Source organism: Phyllostomus discolor, chromosome 4 (genome assembly GCF_004126475.2).
Source record: "Phyllostomus discolor isolate MPI-MPIP mPhyDis1 chromosome 4, mPhyDis1.pri.v3, whole genome shotgun sequence".
NCBI classification, from domain to species: domain Eukaryota; kingdom Metazoa; phylum Chordata; class Mammalia; order Chiroptera; family Phyllostomidae; genus Phyllostomus; species Phyllostomus discolor.
In genome coordinates this window covers 182264821-182290905 of record NC_040906.2, presented here as the reverse complement: position 1 = coordinate 182290905, position 26085 = coordinate 182264821, and the positions used below count along the sequence as shown (strand labels likewise).

Here is a 26085-nt window from a genome sequence, read left to right as displayed (position 1 = left end):
TGGGCTGGTGTAGCTATACTGACAAGAAGAGTTTCTGTTCTCATTCTCCTATGTGAGTCTCTGTATACATTTTTCTCTTACTCTAATATCAGGAATAAACTTCACAAATTTCTAGAATTTATTATATTCTGGCCATTGATGTTTCTTCTCGACAAAGCGCTAGAAAAATGATAAAATTTCTGGGACCTGGTATGTGCCCATCCTCGGACTTTCTAAAACCAAACCAAGCATAAGTTTCTTAAGAAGCAGCAATAGGGAAGAAAAGGTCAGTTGAGTTACCACCTTAAGAATGTTATTCATCTAATTCTTGCCAAATGTTGATGATTCTTTATAGAAAGAGGACCCAATCTGAAACTAAGAATCAATCTCAGGTCAATGTTTTCTTTTTCATGCATGCATAATAAGAGGCACTGTGTAATATGCTCTCAGACATTAACATGAGGATATTATAATAGTTTCAGAATAGCATGTAAACCGTTTTGAAATTAAAATTTCCACAAAGTAGAATTGTATTTAACATATAGGATTCATATATGCAATAAAGACTGAGGAAGAGCCACACGCCAGGCACTGAGTTAGAAACTGAGAGTAATCAAGTGTGGGAAAAGGTAAAACAAATGCTACCACCTGGCACCATACACAGTTATTACAATATTAGTGACTATATTCCATATGCTGTACTTTACATCCCTGTGACTATTCTGTAGCTACCGATTGGTGCTTCTTAATCCCTTCAACATTTTCATCCAGTCCTCCAAACCCCCTCCTGTTTGGCAATCATCGGTCTGTTCTCCGTAACTATTTTGTTTGTTTTATTTTGTTCTTTAGATTGCATGTAAAGAATGCAATATTGACTGTTGATTAGTGGAAATGTGACATTTGACATTGGAAGCTGAGAAACAGGAGAAAATAGAAGGTATCTAGAGTTGAATTTTAGCTTGATTTTATAAGACACGATTTGGAGTGGTCAGAAGGGTGACATAAAAAATATCAAACGAAAAGTCAGGAAGTAAAATAGTCTGATTCAAAATAGAGGCACAAGTTAATGAACCAATCTCAGAATCAAGTCAGCTGCAGCCACAGAGACGCCTATAGGCTTTATATTGAACATGGACCACGTCTCATACGCTGAGTTCTTTGCCTCATTCAATCTATCATTCAAGAAGCACATACATATTTTTCAAGTGTTCGCCAATGACTAGACAACTTTTGGCATGGTATGTGTGGTTATTTACAATAAACAGTAGCTGACATTACCATGGAATTAACATTATTTTATAGAACTTCTATTAATTCTTTTTTGAAAGTTTGTTCTTTTTCTTGGGGGACAAATCATGATATTACCTCATTGAATTTTAGACCATGGGGTTTTCTTTTACCTTTTTAGTGATATATTTGAAAATATATCATGTCACTTATGGATTTATTTTATGTCTTAATATAAAATCAAGTTTTTTAATATAGTGGAATACAAATCTCAAATATTCTCATTCTCACTTCAGCAGGTGATTACCCCTGCTGTCAGAAAGAGTCCTCATCTGGGTGCTCTCTTAAAGCCAACAGACTCACCATCTTGCCTGAATTAGTTTCCATCCCCTTAATATTTATTTCTGTCATAGGACATGGTATTCTGTCTTTTGTCTAAAGCTACTCTTTTTCTAAACTCTGATTTCCTTGCCTGCCTGCCTCTCATTTTCTCCAGCATCTGCATTTGCTCCTTCTTTGCCACCTTAATCTCCCTTGACATTTGAGGTTGGTCAAGCTTTTTGTACCTTAAAAAAAATCTCTGAGGTTTTAAGTCCCTTGACAACTTTCATCCTATCTTCGATAAGCTTTTTAAAAGCACTGTTTGCATTCCTGGTCTGTACTTGCTCACTTCCTATTCATCCTTTCAAAAGTTTTCTGATTTCACCATTAAAACATGATTCGAGGCTCCCACATAAAACCTCTGTTGCTAAATTAAAATTTATTGACAATAATCAGTCTTCATAGTACATGGACTTTCTGTAGCAGCTGACATTTCTGGCCACTCTAAAATTTCTCTTCCTGTGGTATCTTAATACCAGTGTGATTTATCAATTTTTTTCCTACTTTTATGGCTTCTCTTTTTTATCCTCCTTCATGGACTCTTGCTTCTCTTTCTGTTTAGTAAGAAGCGGCATCCTTGATTCTAACTGTGGTTCTCATCTCTTTTTTTCCTATACATTTTACCTTGTGATTTCACCCATTCCTGTACTTCAACTATCATCTATGTGGCCCCAACTGAATATTTTATACAATCAGACTAGATTTCCTAATGATTTCCAGACTTATTCCAAATTGCCTCTTGGATATTTGTTATTGTAAAACATAAAAGCACCTTGGATTTGAAATGGCAAATATGTTCACCTTTTAAAACCTGCAAATATTTCTGCACTTCCAATTTATTTCGGGTCACTTTCAGCCTCTGAATTACCCAGGTCAGCAGTCTGGAAGCCTCCCTCCTCCCAAACAGCTATTCGATCACCATATCCCATGACTCTGTCATTCTGTTTCTTTATATCCTTGTTGCTACTGTTTTTATCTGGCTACTTTCATCTTTTATCTTATTAGAACAGCCTCTTAGCTAAAGATCCTACTTCCAAATTTTCTCATCCGGTAATTTCCCCACATTACCATCAGCATGATCAGTCTACAGAACATATCAAACCATGCCATTTTCTTGCTTGAAAGCCTGCGCTAGTTCCCCTTTGCCCTCAAGAAGAGTAGCAAATGCTCTAGCGGGGCAAGAAAGACCTTTATAATCTGGCTCCTACTTACCCCTCCAGGCACAGCTACTGTACCTTTGCACACTATACTAAACCATATGGCACTGTCTGAAATTCTAAAATTATGCAGCACTCTCTCTTACCTCCGGGACTTTTCGCATACAAACTCCTTGTTCTGAAATGTTTTTTCTCCCTTTTATCTGGCAAGCAACTATTCATTTCAGCTGTCATGTTACTTTCTCTGATAAACATTCCCTGGTGCCCTGAGTTCGGGCTAAATGCTCCTGCATGCTCAACACAGCGACCGAAACATGGTGGGCTCCAATGACCATTTTGAATGACTGCCTGCATGAACACTCTTTTTAGGAAGTACAGATGAGACTGGTCAGGCTTCTTAGGAGGAAAAAGGCCAAGTTTCAAGTCTAATTATTTGAACAGAAAAGGTGGTTAGCAGGGCAAGATGATTTGTTGTATTTTCATATTGATTTAAGTACCATAATCCTCTCTCATTCAGCCATCCAAAGGAACCACCATATTTTAGCAATAAAACAGTCATTCCATATTTAACAGTAGCATGGAGAGAAATAATGGTTCTAAGAAAAAATAATTATCTATGAATTCCAGCCTCAAATCATTCCACATGGTGTCAGATGATGTTAACTGGGGAGTGTTTTAAGCACATATTTTATAGTTATAGAAATGAACATATGCCAAAAAAAATACACGGTATCTTGAACAATAATTATCAGCATTTTACTTTTGTAAAAGATAAATCATTATTTTATGCAACCTAATATAACATTAATAACCAAATACAACTCTCAAAGATAATGTTAATCATTAGAAATACAGAGATTAAAAAATACGGTTTGCTGCTGTCATACCTACTATTCGATATAATTTCTTCACAGAGCAAGCAAATATTTTGACCTTCTCTGGACAGTCAATCTTTCAGAGGGTCGCTGACAGACCACACTTGGTTAACGGAATCAAATGTTATGGTTAGGTCTGCAAACACAACACATAAATCATGGTGCCATTTTTGAAACTTTTTGATGTAGACCTTTCATATGACTTCCCTGTCTGCTTTGAAATAGGGGACATTTCTGAAAAAAGTTTCTAAGTTTTAGTGGCTTAATGAAAAGTTCAATTATATTCTCCACTGTGCTATGTGCTAGTATCTTTTCAATAATCTAATAAAATATATCATATTGGTATTTTTTGCACATGGTAAAATTGAAAATACATTTTCCTGTTACTAAGTCAAATGAATATAATATTAATAATATTGTAGGTTAGACCTAATGTTAGAAGTTACTCAGTCTAAGCTGCTTTCTTTATAAGGATGCCCCCACACTTTCCTTGATACTGTATTAAATGTACAAGGCAGCCCTTTCCTTCTCAAGCAACAGAAAGCTATGAAATTTCCCTTATGGTGAACAAAATTAATTTTATTCTGACTTTTCAGGCAGTGATCCAAGTCATGCTATCTGAAGTTATGTAGATTGAATCTAATTTCCATTTCCCTGTGAATGTCCTTAAATATCTAAACAATACTATTACTTCCTAAATCTTTTTTCAAGCTAAATATCTTTTTTTTTTTGAAGCTAAACACTTTACAATCCTGATTACTCAGGATTTCTCTTAAAATAGAGATTATAAGTCTCTCCCCATGATTTGCAAATCTATTGAATGTATTTCCTCCCTTGACCTGGATTTATAGAAATGAATCTGTAGTCAAGTAAAAACTTCTATTTCACAGGAATTGCTATTATGTGTCATTGCCTCTGTTCTTTCCCTTAAACACGAGACTATAAGCTCCCAGACAACAAGGCCTAAGCATTTATATTCCTAGCACCTACCACAGCGTTTGTAAATTGGAAATATTAACAAATGCCTCAAAAATGAACAGACAAGTAAACCTGCCTCAGTTCAAAACCTTTTTAAATTAATTTCATCTTACAGTTTCACCCATCAGGCTCTTTTTAATTATTGACCATCCAACACATCAGGTAACACTTCCAGCTTTATATCCTCTGAATATTTGATAGATCTCATCCAGATCACTGATGCAGACTGTGTACACGACAGGGTCAAGCACGAAGCCAGTGCTTCATCACTGGGGACACCTCTAGGGACTATCCCAAGGCACGTCGTTCTGCACCTGCTACACCCATCACACCTGTTAACTGATTACCACCTGGCTCGTACTTCTGTCCTTTTGAGAAGATATCGCAAACATTCTGTTAGTACCTATGTAAACATACTAGTTTGAACCATAGATCTGACCCTTACCAACTTATTACTTGAGCAAATTATTTAGTTTGTCTCATCATCAGCTCATCAACTGTGAATGAAGGAACAATCCTCATAAACTGATTGTAAGGACAACTGAGAAAAATCTACGTACAGTAGCCAGCATTGGTCCTGGAACATACATAGGGCTGGACACATGGTAGCTGTCATTGTTTCTGCTGAATTTGATGTATGTTGTATCACACTTTCTGATGAATTTGATATTATAATGGGATTCAGGAAACAACAGTCTCAGATATTATATACACAATAACCCTTGCAATTAGTTCAATATGTTCTATTTTGAGGGAACATTTCTGCTTCCTACTGAGCACTGTTTATTTTCCCACACTTGACAGATATTGGTTAAGGAAGCAATTCTTAAATCTTACTGGAGATGAAATTCAGTCTGTTTCCACTTTCATTTATAAAATCTGGAACAGCATTTCGCTTGTTTTTATCCTGTGACAAATTTTACATTTTCATAGTTTTGCAAATATTTTTCATAGATGGCTTTTAATCATATTTGTAGATTCTATCAGTACTCTAGGATATAAGTCACCCGGGCCTTCAAAGTCAAACTCATTTAATTAGCTGAGAGCATGTAGTAGCATTTTATAGTGGATTTCAAACCTGATTCTAATATATTTTAACCAAGACTCCGCAGCCTACTTAAATTTCCTCAGCATTAATCTGCAGGGTTGTAATAAAATGCCAATAATCCCCATTTTGGTGAGGTTGTTAGATAGACTAAATAAGATTGGGTATACTTAACCATAGTAGATTCTATTATGAGTCTATTTACTCCAGATAGGGCTAATTGTTTAACCACAGATACTGATAACATTTAAGAGAGCAGGGCACATCAATAATGTAGACTTGTTTTTCTTTTCATTTTAAAATGAGTTGTAATAGAGTAAAAATATACTTCCGCAAACTATTTGGTCTTGAGAAAGTTACTTCAGCTAGCTGAGACTTTGATATTCCTGGTGTGAAATACAGGAAAAACACTGACCATGGATAATTAAACAAGACTGTATGTGTGTAGAAAAATAGATAGAAAGACAGATACAAAGATAGATAGATGTGTTATATATAAATTCTAAAAATCTGTCTGTCTATGTATCTATCTACCTACCTATTATATCTGTGTGTGTACTAATTAGTGTTAATTCACTTCCTTTCTCTTCCCTTTCTCTCTTGGAGTTCAGAATCACTAACATTTTACTCTTCCCTTCTGAAGAAAATTTTCCTTAAGAGGCAGTAGTCACTGAGCTATTAATAATAACATGGCTATGTGTAGGATTTACTAATGCCTAGGATGAAGCACCACCTCTCTTGTGTCATTATGAATTATAAAGAGAATAGTTACAAAATGATGTGCATTTTCTTTAGCACTTGAAATAGTTAGCATGTAAAGTTTTCTCTAGTTTTGTTTCTTCTCTACCCCATATTCTTGAAGAAAGGTATAAGGGAAAAAATAGATAAGTGAGAAGATGTAGCAGGAGATAACTGTTGGGAACTGCCCTGACTGGTATCAGAAGCTGACACCCCCGCCTAGGCTAAGGCTAAGGGAACGCCCTTGGAACCCTAAGCCAGCAAGGAGACAAAAGCTTATCTCCCTGGCAGGAATGCTGCTTCTGCTGCTTTATTCATAACTGAACCCCAAAAAGCTTGGTTGGTTAGCCAAAGACGGGTAAGATTCCCCAAGGGGAAATGACCTAAGCCAGGCACGATCACTTTGGGAGACCCCCCCAAAAGAATGATTTGGGGGGCTGCAGCAAAAGGGGGTGATGGACCCTCGCTCCTCGGCTTTGACATAGCCTGAGTTCTCATCGTCTGGGAGAAAATCTCCTTATCTCTTGGTTGCCTTTGTTCCCTTGCTCCACCTAAGCCTGAAACAATGACAGGGTGGTGCAGCTCTGTGCTGAAAAGGGCGGATTCCGCAGGTGATCAGGCCTAAGAAAGAACATGTAAATTACTGTGAAACCTTCTTTGTTTGGGATGCTCTCGGTTGAATGAGAAGGGTCCAAAGAGGAAGTTTGTTCCTCAAAGTTTTACAGCTCTTTGACCCCGACTCAATAGGCCAGCAGAGTTCCTTGTTTTCTATGGTTCCTTACTTCCCCCTGATAAGTACTGTACTTTACCTGAATTATTATGCAAAATGAGCCCAATAAAAGCAGGTATGGACAGTAAATCGGGGCCCTCCCCACTAGGGGGGGTGGCCATTTCGTCCCTACTTCCCCACAGAAACTAATTTGTCTCTGTGCATGTTTGTTTGTTTCTTGCGTGTTTTTCGGCGAGCCATCCGCAGTGTTCTGTGATCACTGCTGGCCGGTGACCCACGCAACAGATAATAATTTTTACCTGTTTTGACTAATTATCATCTTATTGATTCTTAGACTATAAATTGTAGATAAAATGTATACTAATAATTATTATCTTTATCATCATCATATGTATCATTATTACAATCACTTCTGTGGAGCTTACCATGTGCTAAGTACTCCACTGAATCTTTATAAAAACTTCATGACTAAGCACCATTATTATCTTCATTTAATAAATGAAAAAACAAAGACCCCAATTAGGTTATATAAATGGCCTGCTTCCACAGCCCATAAGAGATGAAGCAAGGATTTGAATGGAGGCAGTGACCCCAGAGTCATGTTTATGACCACTGTACCAGAGCACAGGGCACTGTATTGTGCAATGGATATGATGTTAAACTGGGATCCACACCACTATCGAAATCAGCATGCTTTAGTTTCCTCAGTCATAGCATTGAAGTGGTAATAGTTATTTCCTATTTGCCTCAAGGGGCTGTTTCAAAGATAAACAAAGTTGTCTAAATTCAAAAGTTGTAAGTTCCTTGAAGTAACATATAATAAATCAGAGCACAACAGTTTATACAAGCTGTGCTTATCTGGTGCACATATGTATTTATTTTTCACTTCATCTAGGGTTATCTCAGAAAACAGATCAGTACTTAAGATTCTTAAGGCACAGATATAGCTAAAACAGCCAACCGGTCCAAAACCACAGCAGATACACAACAACTTTTATCCTAAAACATAAAATTAAACTGTCCTGTATGAATTATTCTAAATCAGTCACATAAAGTATATCTGCCTCTGTTAAAAATAACTGTGAAGATTGAATAAGAAAAAGAAATGCATTTAATTTTCACTTAAGAATATATATTTGACTTTGTGTGGTAAACTCACAATGAAATATACAGATGATGTATCATAGAATTGTACATTTGAAACATACATAATTTTATTAACCAATATCACCTAATATAATTCATAAAAATAAAGGAAAAAATAAAAGTGATAGAGATGGTATTAGAATTTTTGTCTGGCTTCTCCAAGTTTGCCCTCAGTGTTGTCTTCTGTAGGTTCATGAAAGCTTATTCTCATTAATAAAAAAATAATGTATAAATTAACCCCTCTCCTCATATTATCTATTTAATTTTACAAGTTAGCAGACCAGCAAAACAATACTACACTGAAATCAAGAAGTAATTATTTTAGGAATTCAAGGATGGTTAATATAATCTAGTCAATATTATCACTCATCATTCTATGTAAGACAAAAAGTATATATAATCATATCTTAAGCACATCTTACCTTCCTCTACATTCCTCACAAATAAGCATGATATATTTAATAGCCAACTTGATTTTAAAAAGAAATCTTTTTTATTTTTAATCCTCACCTGAGGATATGCTTTCATTGATTTCAGAGACATACAGAGAAAGAAAGAGAGAGAGAGAGGTTGGCATTGATGTGCCTAGCAATGGGCAAAACTGGGAAAACAAGGACCTTACCCCAGGGTAACCTTTCCTCCTCTAGTGTATTGCTTGCTGGTCATGTGGTTTAACCTCCCTGCCCTTTTATATTGCTGGTCAGGCAGTTCAGACCCTTTCCTGGCCTTCCTCCTCGATATGTTGCTAGTCATGTGAGTTAGACTTCCTTAGAGGGGGAAGGGACAAAGGGGCTGAAAAACAGCCCTTAAGCATGAAGACCCCAGGACAATGAAGTTGACATGCATCAAATACAGCTGGGCCTTAGTTGTGTTTCAGCCCCAGGCCTAGAAAAGCAACAAAATTAGCCAAGTGACACCATGGCTGACATCAGAACCCCCTGCTTGTCACTGAACAATCAGTGGAGACCATGACCCTGAAAAGAAACACCTGGAAAGCTGATGAATATTCCATTGAGAACCTCCCCTGAGACCTTCCCTAAAATCCCCACCCTAAAAGCCCTTAGGACTGAGGACTCAGCAATGCTCTAGCATGCCCACACCTTTATGCAACCCCTTCCCCCAGGCACGTTTTCCTGGCCTCTCCCTTTCCTTACTTCCTCCCTCTCCCTTGGTCCAAGCACCAAGGACCTTTCTTTTGTCTCTGCAACTTGTTTCCTGAGCCTATTTCTTCTATGGCTCCTTCTTCTACCTCTATGGCTCTCAAAATAAACTTTCTCTTATAGTTTGAATCTTGCCTCTGAATTCTTTCTTAGCCGGAACTCATGTACCGGTCCAACTCCACTGGTCTAACATCTGGTGCCATTTCACCCACCAGCAGGAACGTACCAAAATAACCAACTAATAAGAGTAGCTGGAATTCTAAGGGAAATGTTAAATTATAGAATATCCTATTAAATATTGTAAAGATTTTACAGAATATCTAGTAATATAATATGCTTACAATGTATACATTAAAAAACAGAATATAAAACTGTACCTATGGTATTATATAAATCATATTTATGAACACACACATAAAATTGATAGGAAATACCTAAAATATAAAATGTTTATCTTAAGTTGAATTTTGGATGACTTTAATTTTTTCTTAATACTTCTCTATAATTTTCAAATTTCTCATAAAATACTTATTTTTGTTTATAATCAGAAAAAAACCCTTGTGTGATTTTTACATAAATAGTGGTATCCTTGATTGTCATTTTAAGATGCCGTTAATATTTTCTATTTTGACCTGAGTAGTAGTTTTCCCAATTATCATTTTTAAATTACTTTTAAAAATGTGTAATCTGGTAAAAAAAATCATGCCATTTTTTCCTGCATGTTTTATTTCACACACACACACACATGCGCGCGCGCGCCCTACAGGTCAGCTGGCCTCTGCTCACAGTGTCTGAGCACGTGTAAAGAAAAGTGAACACATAGACCTTGTTCAAGAAAAGCTCCAGTGAATACCTGGCAGATGGAGGTTTCAGGGTCACAGAAGCTGCTGTGTCCATTACACTGACATGGAACACAGGTGCCCAGAGTCGGCCCAGGGGTGCGGCCGCCTGGCCCGGAACGCAGTCGATAAAATCCTGGTATGCATGTCTGAAAGAAAAAGAAGTCAATTAGAACAACCAACATGGAAAACCTTGCTTTAGCAATACTTGGGTTCTCAGTGTGGTTAAAAAGGACTTCTTCCCCCCTTACCTGCATTAAAGGCAACATCACTTCCAAACACAAGTGGCTATTTTGATTCCTGACGTGCGGTTCTGCCTGGTCCCTAGAGTGCACAGGCAGCACCTGTGTCCTCATATTTTAGCAAAGGAAAGTGGTCATTTGCATATATCACCCAGCCTGAACATGTTTCCAATAGTCGTCTTTTTCTTAAGAGATTTGTTTTTAAATAAAACTGCCCTATAAAGAGAGAATTCCAATATTTTTATAACCTAAAATCTGCTTCTATTGTGCTTGATGGATAACTAGCAAGTATCCAAAAAGACTCAGAAAAATCAAATAAATAAAAAAGTGTCATGGTTGCAGTATTTATATTGGTATAATTTAAAGGCTATCATAGTAAGAAATTCAAAATAATAAAAGTTCTACATGTCTTGGAAATATTAGGCCACTAATAAAATGTATCTTTCCCTAATCTTTTTTTTTTTATTATTTTGCAATAAAAATCTGAGAGCAAACAGAAAACTGCTGGCAAAGCTGACATATGCAAAATGAAGACTTCATCCTCATTCGAATTTATTACGTAAATGTATCAAAACCATCTGACTTTCTGGAAGGAAGCCCACAGCTCTTCTTTTCTCTGGAGAATGCGAACAGTCTTCTGTCCTGGGCTCATATGTAAAGCTGCTCTCTTTATCAGACTCTGATTTATGAGTAAGAGGTCGTTTTTCAGGTACCACTGAAGATTATAAAGGGACTGTTTTATCACTGTGGCTTTGTAGGATTTTTTTTCCCCCCCGGCTATCTCGCTCCCATTGTTGAAAGAAAAGTGGTTGCTGAATAAGCAGGGGAAAAAATGGATTAGGAACTTCTTAATGCCTCTGTATCCTTTGGGTTCTGAACCCGGTCCTCCCTAGTGGAATATGCAAAGAAGTTCCTTACAAAGAGAAAAAGATCAATAGCCAGCGCTCCTTGTTTATTTTGGTTCAGACAATGTGAAAGAACCTCAATTAAGCACTTAAGAGTCTGTGCTTTTATCACAGCCTATAAAAAAATTCTAATGAGATTTAATCATGTCTCAGCTTTGAGCAAGCTAATAAAACCAGGAATAGTATTCAAAATATTTTGAGCCTCACTTGTCTTCTTGTCTTATGGTGGATGTAATGATATATTTTAATAGGTTTATTCATATCATTAAAAATCAAGGTTGATTTTTCCATTTTTTACCAAAGAAAATCTTGAAATTATGGCTGAGGAATTCATTTATGCATAACTGAAGAAATACTTCAAGATGTGTTTAAAAATACTACAGTGTGGATTGTTCCAATTCTTTAGCATGCTGACTGTAAAATAAAATTGGATTTTCTTTACATGGATTTCATTCTTGGACACCTGTGTAATTATTATTTTACTGGTATATTTGTTTGGTGTGTGTGTGTGTGTGTGAAAATCACAGATGGAGAGTCCTTTGCTCTACTGTATATCTCAAGCAAAATTTTAAGACATGTCCTACAAAGAAAACAAAGGAGCACTTTCATTGAAGAATCATACGATATTCAATACTATAGACTAAAATTCTAAGATGAGTGCCACTGTTAAGCTTTACTGTAACACACACTCAATTTCCCCTCTTACTGTGGCTCTCCCTGGAAAAACAGTAGGACCCGTACTGGGAGACCAAGTCAGACCTCTGTGTAGAACCTTCCAGACCTATTATCCAGATGGTTCTCAACCTTGGCTGAACACAGAATCATCTGAGAAGTTTTAAACACTGATGCCTGGAGTCACCTCCAGAGGTTCAAATTTAATTGCTAGAGAGCAGGGTCAGGGTTTGTTTTAAAACTCTTAGAAAGGTGTAATAAGTAGCTCGGATTGGGATTTGCCTGGATGTTCCTCCTCTGTGAGTCTTTAAAGGGCATGCAGACTCTCGTAGTGCAACACGAATGAATGTGGAAGCCCTGCCTCAACAAGGTAGTTTGTCTGGGACACAGGCAAGTCTCGTGGGGTCATTAAGACATAGTCTCCTCATCCCACATGTGAGCAGGTATATGGCTCCAGATGGTTTCTGAAGTTTCATTCAGTTCTAACATGCGAGATTAATTTTGTTTCCTTACAGATTCGATTTCTAAGGGTGATCAAAGAAGATCACATGGAGGGTTATCATCAGTGGGGAGAGGGAGGTGGGAGAATGGGGGAAAAGGTACAGGGAATAAGAAGCATAAATGGTAGGTACAATATAGACAGGGGGAGATTAAGAATAGTATGGGAAATGGAGAAGCCAAAGAACTTATATGTAGACCCATGGACATGAACTAAGGCAGGGGAATGATGGTGGGAGGGGGTGCAGGGTGGAGGGGAATAAAATGGAGAAAAAATGGGACAACCGTAATAGCCTAATCAATAGAATATATTTAAAAAAGAAAAAGACTTCTACGATGCAATAGTTAGAAACTTTAAAACACACTTTTTAAAGGAATGGGGCATATTTATGTCTGTTTAATCCCCTCCTTTCCTGAATCCTCTTTGTATTTATTCTTTCCATTTAAAAAACTTTTTTTGAGGGTGTTTTCCAATAGCAGACTCAGTGGACTAGGACATTCATGAGAATAATTACATTTGAGTTGGGAACAAAAGAGGAAAGATAACAGCTACTTTTTTATTCTATTTTATTTATTCTTTCTTTTTCTTTTTTATTGATGTTCAAGTACTTTGTAAAGTCCTGTCTCAAATCCTTTCTGGAACAAAACTGAGAATTCAAGAAAAGCAAATAAACAAACACTGTTCTAGTTTTTATCTTTTTTTCTAATTCAAACTCTTTCAAAGTTTCCTTATGCTAAAATTATTCATCCCTCAATTTTCTTCTGCTCCCTTTCCATATTTAATTAATTTTCATAATATGGTATCTCACCAGAATGTTAGAATCAAGTTCCCTCAAATATGTGGGAGGGTGGACAGAAGGGAGTGTGAGACAAACAGGGTGACGAGCCAGTGTGCCGCAGGAGCAGACGTCCTCAAAACACCCCCTTCTGTCCACAAGAGCGCGACAATACGAATAGATTACTTGTACCATTGAACTTAAAAGCACTATTTTGTATGTTTACAGGGGTTTTGCAGTCAGGTGATCCTGAGTTTAATTCTTGTTTACCATTTACTACGCATGCTTTTGTGCAGGTTTTGAATACGGTGGGCCTCACTTTTCTCACCTGGAATATAAGGGTGTTGTATAGTATAACAGGTGGATATAAATGCTCATATGCCTGGGTGTTCTGAAACAGACACGTGTAGGTTCAAATTGCAGTTTTGCTGCTTTCTAGCTGTGGGTCATGGACAGGTTTCTCAAAGTGCCTGGGCTTTCATTTCCTCACCTGTCAAATGGGGAGCACATCACAGAGTGAGTGATGTTGGTGTGAGTGTATTAGGAAATATGCTTGACATTGTGAGGGAGACAGTAAGCACTTGATAAAGGGTAATTAATTCATTTTTATAGGGTTTTATGAGGATTAAATGAGATAAATGTATCCTTAGTGCTTAACATATAATAAATCAAGAAGGGTGCCTCTATCCCAGATAATTTTTAAAATATAGTCACTGAGGATATATTAAGAATAAAGGCAACAGTGGTTGCTCTAAGTTGCACTGGGAAACAAAATTACAACGTAGGTCATTTATCCACACCATTTCTCAATATTTTATGTACCTGCACTGTCTTTGGATCTTCCATGTGCAACAGAAATGGCAAAGTTATCCCAAGAGTTGTGCATGTGTGAAAAGAAAAGTCTGTGTTCACTGTTTTGTCTTCTGAATTTAATGAGCTGAGCACAGGTATAATCTGTTGGGGGTTTAAAAGCAATAGTTTTACTAGACAAAAGTGACAGCTTCTAAGTGAGACATCAGCTAATTTAGCTGTGGGACAAACATCCTATCAAACTTGGGGGAGGAGAAAGAGGATGAAATGATCAAAAGATGACCTACACATTTCCGTTTTCCATAATCTTATTTCCGAGAACAACCTATTCAGTGGTGAATATTTTCCATTCCTCCACACAACCTAACCTGAGTTTAGGTCAGTTTAGGCAGCCATATTAACTGAGAGGATGTTGAGAAGTAGCTTAGATATTAAGTATGTTAAATTCAATGTCTCCCACACCAATTTGTGTGGTGAGGAAACTGTGCCCTTTATTTCACTTCTAAAGGTAATATGGTCTCTGCTTCAAATCATAAATTGTAATAAGGAGGCATTTCTAGAACTGACATTTTCAATGAACAGGCTGCAATGTCCTAACACCTCAGGCAATAGGCCAAGGCTAAACATCTTCCCACATGGCTATGTTTTCATTGATGACAAACACTTCATTTTGTTTGTTTGCATCATATCTTGGGTAAAAAAAAACATGAAATGAAAAGCTCATAATTGCAGACATCTCTAGAACAGCATACATTCGGTGAAAATATGGTAAAGGAATTGCTTTGTGTATTCATGACCCAAAGCATATGTTCCTGATATGGGGTGTGTTCTTTCCAACCTGTCCTTAGCTCCTGCTTTGATGATTAGATTTTATGCCTGGGTAATTACACTTTTGAATCAAGATGAATTATAAATAAGATATATAACAGATTAATAGCAATGGGTTGTGGAGATCACCTCAGGTACCTTCTTATGAGAGACAGGCCTTTGTTCCCATAATCTTTCCACTCAGATATTACTGCATTCATCGTCAGCAAATAGGAGCCCAAGTGAAATTCATGAGGAGTAGGTGGAGCCACCAATGCTGGTGGTAATTTGCATGTATTCCTAGTTTTTCTTGATTTTCTTCATTTACCATTTGCTTCATTTGTGTTAATGTATATTTTCATATAATGATAGAAAGTTATTAAGCATAATGGGACAGCATGTTTTAGAACATACTATTTTAAAAACCTACTGATCACAGTAAGGAGAGATTTTAACATTTAAAATACGGAATGAAGGTAGACTAATTAAAATAATTTGCTATTCCACTAACATTTTCATTCATAAGTAAACAGTAGTATTATTTTATATAAATGTAGAAAAAATACAGCTGGAGTAACTTTCTCTAGAAGATATTTATAGGTCAATCTTGACTACTTACTGAATAGCAAAATAATATTGCAGAATCAGAAAATTTTAGAACTTCAAAAGACAATCACTAATTTTTTTAACTGGCTAACTATATAACCACTAAGGCCTACAGCAATTAAGGAATTGACTAAGGTTACACAGTGAGTCAGAAATACAGCCAAATACTTCTTAAGGTAAAAAAAATAAATTAAAAAAATAAATTCACTTCTTTTCTAAAAAAATCTCAAGTTCTTTCTGTCTCTACCTTTAAATCTTACACACTGATGGGAAACATAGCATATTTCGTATCTACCATGCTCGCTATCTCCTTTTTCACATATACACTGTATGTACTTCTAAAAGTCTAGAAAACCATCTAGAAAACAATGATTGAACATAATCGATTGAGCATATGTGTATTTGGGTGGGTTGTGTATATAAGTGCAGTATATATACTTGCTGGTATGTGTACAAATACATCATTACACAAATATATATGTACATATATATTTGTATCAAATATATATACACATGTATATTTGTATCAAATATATATACATACATATTTGTATATATGTGTATGTAGGGGTTCTAATTTAATAATGAGATGGATTATTTGATGTTATTGGACCAAATGGACACATTCAAATGACTATTGCCCTTCAGGACAGTCACAAGCAAAGCTATAACATTATTCCAGGGATGTTTCACAAGAAATTTGCAGTTATTCTTAGGAAATTGTCCTCCGAAAAACCTGGAATCCATGTGAGGTTACTAAGTTGGATGACACTTCAGTTGACAATCGGGCTTTCACACATATGTTCTCATTTATATGAATCCCCATGATGACCATGCAGGTCAACAACCTGGGGTCTGGAGACAAAGAGAGCAAAGGCCCTGCCCAGGTGGTGCAGCGAGGCAGGATTCACCAGAGCCAACTCATTTTTTCTTTTCATTGCACTGTGCTGCCTCTCAAGGGGTTTGCATTTATCATTTTTAAGCTGTACTTCACTTTTAACCTGGTGGCATCACATGGCTTCTCAACTGCTATTTACAAAAGAAGATGTATAAAATTATTTGTGTATAAATCAATACACAGATTGATAACTACTTAGTCCACTCAACAATATCAACCTACTGCAGCTTCAGTATCTCTAACGGGTCAGAAGAAATGGCAGGAAAATAAACCAGATGTAATAAATGGGCCTTATGAAAACATTTTCTGACTGCTCCATATTTTTACAGATTTTTTTAAGTTTTATAAAATATTTCCCTTCAGATGCAACTCCTACTCCTAGGTAGGAACAGCATCCTCCTCCTCTTACTGTGTCTCTCACTGTGAGAGCGCGATCAAGTAAAATAGGGTGAGAGTAGGCATGGAAGTAATGACTGCAGCAGGTGAGAGCATTTCTGTTTGGTCAGGTAAGAGAGCTGGGCTTAAGCAGGTAGGCAGGGACCAGCTTACCTCACAGGACAGACCAGAGTAGCCCGGAGGACAATCACATTTTTCGATCAAGCGAGCTGCAGGAGTCACTGCTGTTACCCGTCCTTGTTCAGCGACTTCCATTGAGATTTCAGAAATGCTGGGCACAGCAAACATACACTTAGATCACCATGCAGTAGGTAAGATCACCTAGCAAACAGTCGATCCTACAACAAGAGTGCCCTCAGGTTTTTGTCATTCTGTTGCTTTGAAGCTGTCTAAAATTTAGGAACTTATGCACTACACCTGATTCTTGCATCTTTGTTTTCTCAAAGGTTGAGATTATACATTTGCAAAATATTTACATAAATCAAAAGGAGTTTAGCAAATTAGATGTCTGATATCCTGTTGAGAAGTTATTATAAAGATCCCGCCCCCTCAACTTTTAAAATGAGAGTGGCTTCAGGTAGACCTGGCCAATTAATAGATTTTCAGACAGACAGCCATGGTTCTTCCCCGTTAGAACCCCCCCTACAGTCACTGGTGAAACGGCTTTTCCTTTACAACTGACGCTGATTTCTTCCTCTTGAGTTTCTGAATGTCCTTCTAAAATGTCAGAAAACCATCTAGAAAACAATGATTGAACATAATCGAATAATATTAATCTTCTGATGATGATGAAGTATTTTCAAATCAGTATTTTATTTAATTTTATTAAATAAATCCTTCAAGTAACTTAACTCATGCTTCCTATTGGTGGAAAGGTCCTTATAATTGAAAAAGAAATCACAGCAAAAACATTGCTACCCTTTTCATTAATTTGGAATTATGCATAAAAATATATACAGTTCATAAACTCAGACTATTTCATGACTAATAACATGAAATGTTCTGAAAATAAACATCTAAATGAGACAGTGAATAGTTTTGCTTCAATAAAAGGCACCTCTGGTGGCTTAAGCAGCTTGAATCATAAACTTTATAGCAGGTATAAATAAGTTTTATTGACACTGAGTTATGAGTGCACATTTTGACTTCGCTAGCATCGGAATCTGCAGTCTGGGGATCAGCCAGCTTTTGTGAAACACACGTTCAATTCAAATTCAGAGTTTGAACAGAGCAGTTGTGACCTGCAAACCCTTCCCGTCCTACGAGAACGACTCTACCTTTAGGTTCCCCGGGGTTCTCTGTGGGGGTGAAAAGGTAGCTTGGTGTTTGTGGAAAAGGCAGCCCCACTGGCATCTCATGGTGTTTTATTACCTGTGGATTTACTAGCAGAATCTTTCCTCTCCTTGCACATGCTTGTACACAACAGACTTGTGAGTATTTAAAAAACCAAGCGAAACTTGAATGGGGTCAACAGTGGATGTTCCTATAATACATGGCTTTTTTCTTGGGAGGTTAGAGAGTAACTGTTTTTCCTGAATTAGGGATGTAGCTAAATTCAAGCTTTTATTCAAATGAAAACAGAAATACAAATTTGTTATATCCTTCAAATAAATGTAAGAGAAGACAAAAGCAGAGAAAAAATTCGGCATTGAAAATATGTACAAAATCTGAATCTTAAACCACACGTGTAATAAGTTCAACTTTCTGCTTCTGACACTACTTCAGTTTGCAACTGAGTGAACCTGCGGGGTTTTGTCTTCACTACTTTGGGGGCCAGAGTCGAAATTATTTTTTGACTTTGTCACAATTCCACTGTCTTAGAAAATCAAGGGCTAATCTCCTGCTTTACTTGTCCTTATTGGTGCCAGATGATGACTCTCATTTTTACTGAACCTAGAGAAAAAGTGGTCTTTATTTATTTTGAAGTTTCAAAAAAAAGATCTCGTAAGCCAAAAAATATTATTTAGTGAGGAATGTGAAATAAGGTCATAAGGGAAAGAGACTTATGAGGAAAAAAGACATGCTCACAGTGTAGGAAGATGAGATCTGTGAGAGAGCCAAAGAAAGTAAAGTGAAAAATGCAGGGCAGCACTGTCAGTCCCGCTAACAAGGGTTCCGTGCGCCACTATGCTCTTTTACTGCAGCACAGAACAGCTTGCAAGTTAATTTGCCTGCACACTCACAAAGTCCTTTGCTATCTTCTATGACGTGTGAACCTGCTTCGGCTTCTACCACCTAATTTACATTTATTTGATATTTAAGTTAATTAACAAGGTAGCTGACAGTATATATTTGGTACATGCTTTGTATTATTTCACATAAAATAATCTCTTGGTAGAAGCACAAGCTATGAAAGGACAACCGAAGAAATACAGATTTGAAAGTGAATGTTGGCCCTTGATTTATCCTTTTGCTTTTGGTATAACCAGAAAAGCAATACAGATCTTCTGCATGAAAGACAAGGAGTTCTGTTATAGGGTTAGCACAGTGTAAACATTGGAAATGTTGTATTTTTATATTCACTGGTTTGCCATGAGAGGTTACATAATTTTTTTTGTTTTCTCTCTCTGGACTGGTCTACAAATTCATTATACAAGACTACTTTCAAATATCTATCGATTTCTTATTCTTACAGGACATAATAGAGAAAATGAAATGCCAGAGAAATTGAGAATACGTGTGTGAACTCAGCTCAACTTTCTGCTTCCACCGTACGAAAACCTCTGTGTGACCCCGCACTTTACCTCACTGGGCACGTTGCCCCTTCCACTCAGGGAACCTGACTACGTGTGCTCACGATGTTGAAGCCTCACGGCGTCTCCACTATTTGCCCTCTCTTTATTCCATGATTTTTAAATGTATTCATTCCTTGCTATTGACTTCTTTCCCCATTGTATGTAAACACGCTTACTCCTCTTTGAGATTTAACCATCATCCCTTGAACTTTGAGATTATTTCACTCCTCCCTTTTACAATTATGTTCATGGAAAACACTAGTCTGTACTCACAATATTAGGTTCAATGTGTCCCACTTATTCCTCAAAATGTTGAGACTATTTCTTCCAAAAAAGTGCACTAAAACTGGCAGAAAGAATGTCACCAGTGTGATCCTAAGTGTCAATGTCAGAAAGTCTCATTTTTTAAAAGATTTTATTTACTTATTTTTAGAGAGGGAAGGAAGGGAGAAAGAGAGAGAGAGTAACATCAATGTGTGGTTGCTGGGGGCCATGGCCTGCAATCCAAGCATGTACCCTGACTGGGGATCAAACCTGCGATGCTTTGGTTCGCAGCCCAAGCTCAATCCACTGAGCTACGCCAGCCAGGGCCAGAAGGTCTCATTTTAATGGATACTTTGTGTTCTATAAAAACAGTCCCTTACAGTATTCATATCCTCTGGCTTCCAGTATTTATTTTTGTTGTTCTCCTGTGCTCTTTTCTGTTTGCTGTGATTCCCAATCTGTTCACATCACGATGCACAGGAAAATGACAGCATTGTATGGTGCACTGGGGTGAACTGAACAGACGACAATGCATGTGGGTGAAAAAGCTGGGGCCAACTTCCCTCTGCCTGGTGGCCCTGAGGGTGTAAGGGGCTTATTTTCAAAGCTGTCTTGTAGCCTGTTTATAGCACCACAGCTAATTATCTCTACCCTATCGGACATCATCTCCTGAAGTTCTGACTGGTATCTAAAACTCACTAAGTCAAAGGTCAGTTCACCATTTTTGCTCCTTAAACTTACTTCTCAACCTATTTTCCTTTTGGGGGAAATGGCAATAACTTCCACCAGGTGACCTAGAAGCCATCTTTGATTTGTCTTCTCTCCACATGCTCCCAAACCAAACACTTCTAAATTTTTCTTGCCTGATGTCTTACTGATCTTCCCTGTAGACTCTAGAATAAGAACTTAACTTGGGTATTTTCTATCAGCATTTACCTGCTTTGTCTCATCACATTTCCATATGTAGCCTTGATAAGAATATAATGGATATCATAGAGTACATTCAAGAAGTCTTCACGGGTCACAGTTCTACTGACTCGAGGATCATCACCATAATATTTCCACTCTTTCTGTTAACAAGAAAATGAATGACTTTGGTGAAACTGAATGTAAAACTATTGGCATGTTTGCACCAAACAACTAGTAACCTTACCTCTGTCATTTCAATTTCATGCCTCGTCAGTTGGCCGATTAGAGGAGCAGCCATATGCCTGATGATAACCCTAGCATGAGCTGGAGTCCCACCTCGAATGATAACTTGAGGATTATATGTAAAGAAACCTGTCTCTTCTCTTGCCTCAAAGTAGATGGTATACTTGAGTTTTCCACCATAGGCCATCAACTGACAAAATAAAGTGAGGGGCAAGGAGTTAGATAGAAACCACATGGAGTGATTTCTAAGACATATTTTGCTTTGTTCTCATGTGACTTCAAAGTTCTTGTCCTTACCTTCTTTCCTTCAAATTGCTCTGGAAGTTTCCAGTAAAAGGGTTCCAAATGGAGATCTTGCCTCACCCGATCCATGTTGGCAACAATCTCTGGATCTTGAAAATCAATGCCTTTGGTAGTCGTGTGCTGCAGGGCCTCATCCACCAGAGGCAGAATGGTCTGCTCTGGCGTCAGAGTCACCTGCAAGGCATCGGATCACAGCAGGAGGTTGAGTTCAAGTCTTTGGGGCACCCCTTTAAAACTAAGTTATGGACAGCGTGTCTACCTGCAGTGCCATCCCCATTCTGATGAGCAGTTTTCCCAAGAAACAGAACTAGAGCCTAGTGAGCAAGTAGGGCATGGGAATAAATCTTTCTGACTTGCCGGCACAGGGAAAACCACAACATCTGTGAAAGTTAGAGACTTTTACATTGACAAAAAGTATCATTTAAATGTAGGAAGAGATAAAGGAAAATGTAAGTAAAAATAAACATGCTTCCACCCTAAAAATCTACGATTCTCTAAGGCTGGCTGGAATAAGTGTGCAAGGAGCCTGGTGTTCATGACCGCATTAGCACAGATCAGGATTCATGCTCCGGAGTCCTCGCTCTTCAGAATGCAGCTTCTTCCAATCCCCACACAAGTTTCCCTTGCAAGGTTTCCCCTTCTCTCTTGGCATCTATTTCTTTATAACAATAAATGAACTGTTTTTAAGGAAAATTAAAAAAGGCATTTACTCCAACCCTCTAAAGGCACATGGCCCCTTTACCATTTTGAGATGTGCACAGGGGAAAAGGTTGCTTAAATGTTTTGCCATTTCCTCCCAGCCCTCAGCGCCCAGCTAAAAGACGCCAGCAGGGATAACATTATACCATTACATGGCTCAGCGGGTCCTCACTCACCCTCGTGCGGATCAGTCCTTCCGCTTCAGAGCACTGAGTAGTGGCGCCAAAGCAATAGCAGCTGCTGCAGCCAAGTGGGTTCTTGGCATCGAGTCCGAATTTGCCAGACCGGCACCTGTCACAGTGGACACCTTCCACATTCACCTGAAGAAAGATGGGAGTCCCCCAGTGTTCGTAACAGTGAAGTGACAAAAGAAATAAACTTCAGAATAAATACCAGGGGGTATGCATTTTAAAAATGGAAAAAAACCCATAAAAGATCACTGAGTATCACACTCACATCTCAGATGGTACATGTAGATAATCTCGTTGACACTGGGTGAATCTAAAATATGCCTTATTTATACATAAGGAGATTATCAAAGATATTTCATATTGTTTTTTTAAATCTAAGCAGCACATTTTCTACTATTCTGCTGTGAACAGTATGAAAGAGTCATGAGAATTTAAAGTGAAAAATAAAAACATCGATTCCTAAACAGTGATGTAATGCAAAAAAAATAGATGTAAAGAGACATGATATTAAAATGTAGATTTATAAAATTACTATTATATAATGTATGTATAATCATATAATATGCATTAAATATAAATGGTAATGGAAACATAAAAGATTGAATAAAAATAAAATAAACAAGTATAATGTGTAGTTATAATTAAGATATGTAACAATGCAGCTTTGTATTTTGGGTTTGTTTCAGGACCCCGAGTGGCAGAGGCTGCCTTTTCTTGAATTCTCAAGATTGTTCTAGCAATCACTCCCTGGATGTCATCCTTCTGTGTTTCTGTCCTTCTCCATATTGACTTTTTCTTGAAAAGATACCTATGACCCAGTCTTAATTGCATTTACCCTGAAATTGATTTTTCAGATACATCTAAGATGGGGAAAAAATCTCTCTTATCCTTTTTAATGGGCTGTTTTTCTACATCGTTTAACAATATTAATGAAGGCTGAAATTCCCACATAGTCACTGTTTGAAATGTCAGTGTTTATATGTGATGAAATTTTACAGAACCTCCACAGCATTAAATATATTTTTCAGTGCACAGTGATTGCAGATTAATTTGAGGAGAAATGTTTTTTTTTAATAAGCCTTATTATTTAGCTCTGATTTTCTCTGTTGATGCTTAAGAAAACTGTCTTCTTTCACCTCCCAGACTATTCTTGTTTAAGCAAAGTGGCTGTGTAAAGAAAAATTTACCATTAAAAATATATCACATCTACCAACTAGAAAAAAAATCAGGCTTTGGGTAAAAGTAAGTTCTTAAAAAGCAGCGCTTATCCCTATGCTAATGCACATACATCAATAAAATCTCTGTGTCTGTCAGTGAGTTTTTGTTTTTCTGTTTGTTTAGCCCAATGACGCAGGAATAATGAATACAGAATGAAGTTAATACTGAGCTATGAAAATAGAATTGAGGCAAGTTTTTCCTGAATGTATTTTGGCAGCACATACCTTACAAGTGCATTGCCCCGTTCGATCGATACAGGAGCATTTTTTAGTCTCTGAATCACAGGTCGCCTCCTGAGTCCCGGGCAGGAAGCAGTCACAGGGAGTGCAGTGAGGGTGGTTCCAGTGACCGCTCCTGCACTCCGTACATTTGGCACCAGAGAACCTTGGATGACAGTTGCACTGGCCTGTGTTTACGTTGCACTGGAAATCCAAGGATCCCGCCGTGTTACAGTTACAAGCCTATGGAGGAGGCCAAAACAGCAACAATTAACACCATTTCCTGGGAAATAGCTTAAAATTTTAATTCTAATGTTTCTTTGCTCCCATTAAATACACATTAATCATGTGTCTATTATATGCTTTGTACTGTTCCAGTTTAGTTGCTTGGGAAACATCAGTGAACATAACACTAAAATTGCTTCCTGCATTTACTAAAATATATGAGTGTCCAGTAACCGTAACACTATTGAATATGGAAGAAAATGTACTTCCTCTGCCTTTTTGTGGCAAGGAGGAATTGGATATGGGTTTTCTTCAAACCCTTTTTGTTTCAAAGACTGAACTTTAAACAAAGTCATTTTACTTTATCATCTCATTTTCATATCATAGCACTTAAGTTGTACAGAGACATACCTTACAGTTTAGTGGAGAGAGACAAATATGTAAATATGTAAATAGAACATAATAGAATGACATTATATAATAGGGGAAAGTGCAAAATGCTACGAGAACGTATAAGATGCACCAAGCCAGATGTGGGGACGCCAGGGAGAATTTAGAGAAGAGACAGGTAGGGTGTTGTTTTGGGCTTTTCGTTTTTCAGACAAGCCTGATTTGAGGTGCTTTGCTGGTAACTATATATACACATGATTTTCTCTTTATTTGTGTAATTCCGAATTTTAATGGAATTTTTTAATTTTGAAGTTCTTTTAATTCATTTACTGTGACATGGTGAGTTTTTGCAGTTTGATAAAAAGCTGTTTCTGGGCACAGCGTTATTTCTTCAAATTCATGTTTGATATTTACTTCTGTTCTCATTGACCAGTTTTGTTCTTCAGGATCCCCTGTGATGCCTCCCCACTTCTGTCTGTCTCTCAGATCTGTAACGTCCTCATGTCTTCAGCAGTTATTTTCTTATTTGCTTCTTAAATTTGTTCTCTATTTTATAGCTCTTATTTTACACAGGAAAATTCTTTTGTATGTATACATCCAATGCTTCTTTTAATTACACTATTGCATGTTTAGCTTCTTTTCAATGATTTATTTCCTCTTTTTGGTTTCTCCTCATTGATGTGACTGTTTTTCTTATATTCTTTAAAATTTTTCTGTTCCTGATTTACAAAGTTCATATCTCCTTGCAATGTAATAGGAGCATATGTCTAAGAGTATGTCTAAAATGCCATTTAGAATCTTGGAATAAATAAATGATTTTCAGAGACCAGCTGTGCCAATGATCAGTCTACTGTTGCAGAGCTTTAAAATCACTCTTCCTTGCCCTGCTTTGTGATGCTGAGGTTAGAACCTATGCAGCAGAGAGAAAGGAGGAGCTCCTCCCCTTTGCAACAGCATGGATGGAACTGGAGAGCATTATGCTAAGTGAAATAAGCCAGGTAGTGAATGACAAATACCATATGATCTCACCTTTAACTGGAAAATAATCAACAAAGAAAAAAACAAACAAATATAACCAGAGACATTGAAATTAAGAACAATCTGGCAGTAACCAAAGGGGAGGTGGGAGGGGATAATGGGGGAAAGGGTTTTCAACAACAACTATAAAGGACACATGGACAAAACCAAGGGGGAGGGTGGAAGCAAGGGAGAGAGATCGGTTGGGGGGGAATAGTGGGGGAGGGGAATGCAGAAAACTGTAATTGAACAACAATAAAATATTTTTAAAAAAAGAACCTATAGACATTTCTTCAGGGCCTGGTAGGTGAATGTTAAGCTTCATCAACAGAGATCAAAAAACCCTCGGTGGTGGGAAGAGACTCCTGTCCTGGGTTCTGTTTTCATTACTCTCATTATTATCATTATTATATTATTTATCCTGAGAGCCCAGAAGGTCAGAATGATTCCAACTGTGCCCCTAAGACCACTGTTGCCAGATTTCTAAGTAGCTTCAGTTTGCACATAGCTCTGACCATGACAGGCTGCTTCTAAGTCATTCCCATAGCCCTCAGCAGTGGTGGGCCACTTCCTTAGACTAGCACTTGCACACAAACTCCGCCAAGTGTTTAGTCGTTGTTTGTTTTACCACAGGCAAGCTGTGTGGTCCTGTGGTACCCACCCTCTCTTTAAATACATCCAAATCTCAGCCTTGCTGGGTTTGGGGAGCGGGAAATGTATGGCCTTTCTTAGCCCTTGGTTCCTTTATGGTCCACCCTCTGTAAGCCTACAGCTAGCTGGTAGCTGTTCTTTTGTATCTGCTACTTCA

The 26085-nt window shown here is 37.5% G+C and overlaps 1 protein-coding gene across 4 annotated transcripts in view; it reads right to left on the bottom strand.

Moving 5' to 3' along the window:
- LAMA2 (laminin subunit alpha 2) overlaps positions 1–26085 on the bottom strand; it is a 516934-nt gene that overhangs the window by 152777 nt on the left and 338072 nt on the right. For all 4 annotated transcript variants that reach the window (XM_036024687.1, XM_036024688.1, XM_028508983.2 and 1 more), the window contains 7 exons: positions 23652–23888; positions 22195–22338; positions 21314–21493; positions 21018–21206; positions 20801–20934; positions 17019–17136; positions 10270–10404 (listed from right to left, as the gene is read on the bottom strand). In XM_036024687.1, coding sequence (XP_035880580.1) covers positions 10270–10404; positions 17019–17136; positions 20801–20934; positions 21018–21206; positions 21314–21493; positions 22195–22338; positions 23652–23888 — 1137 coding nt within the window. The remainder of the gene's footprint in view (positions 1–10269; positions 10405–17018; positions 17137–20800; positions 20935–21017; positions 21207–21313; positions 21494–22194; positions 22339–23651; positions 23889–26085) is intronic.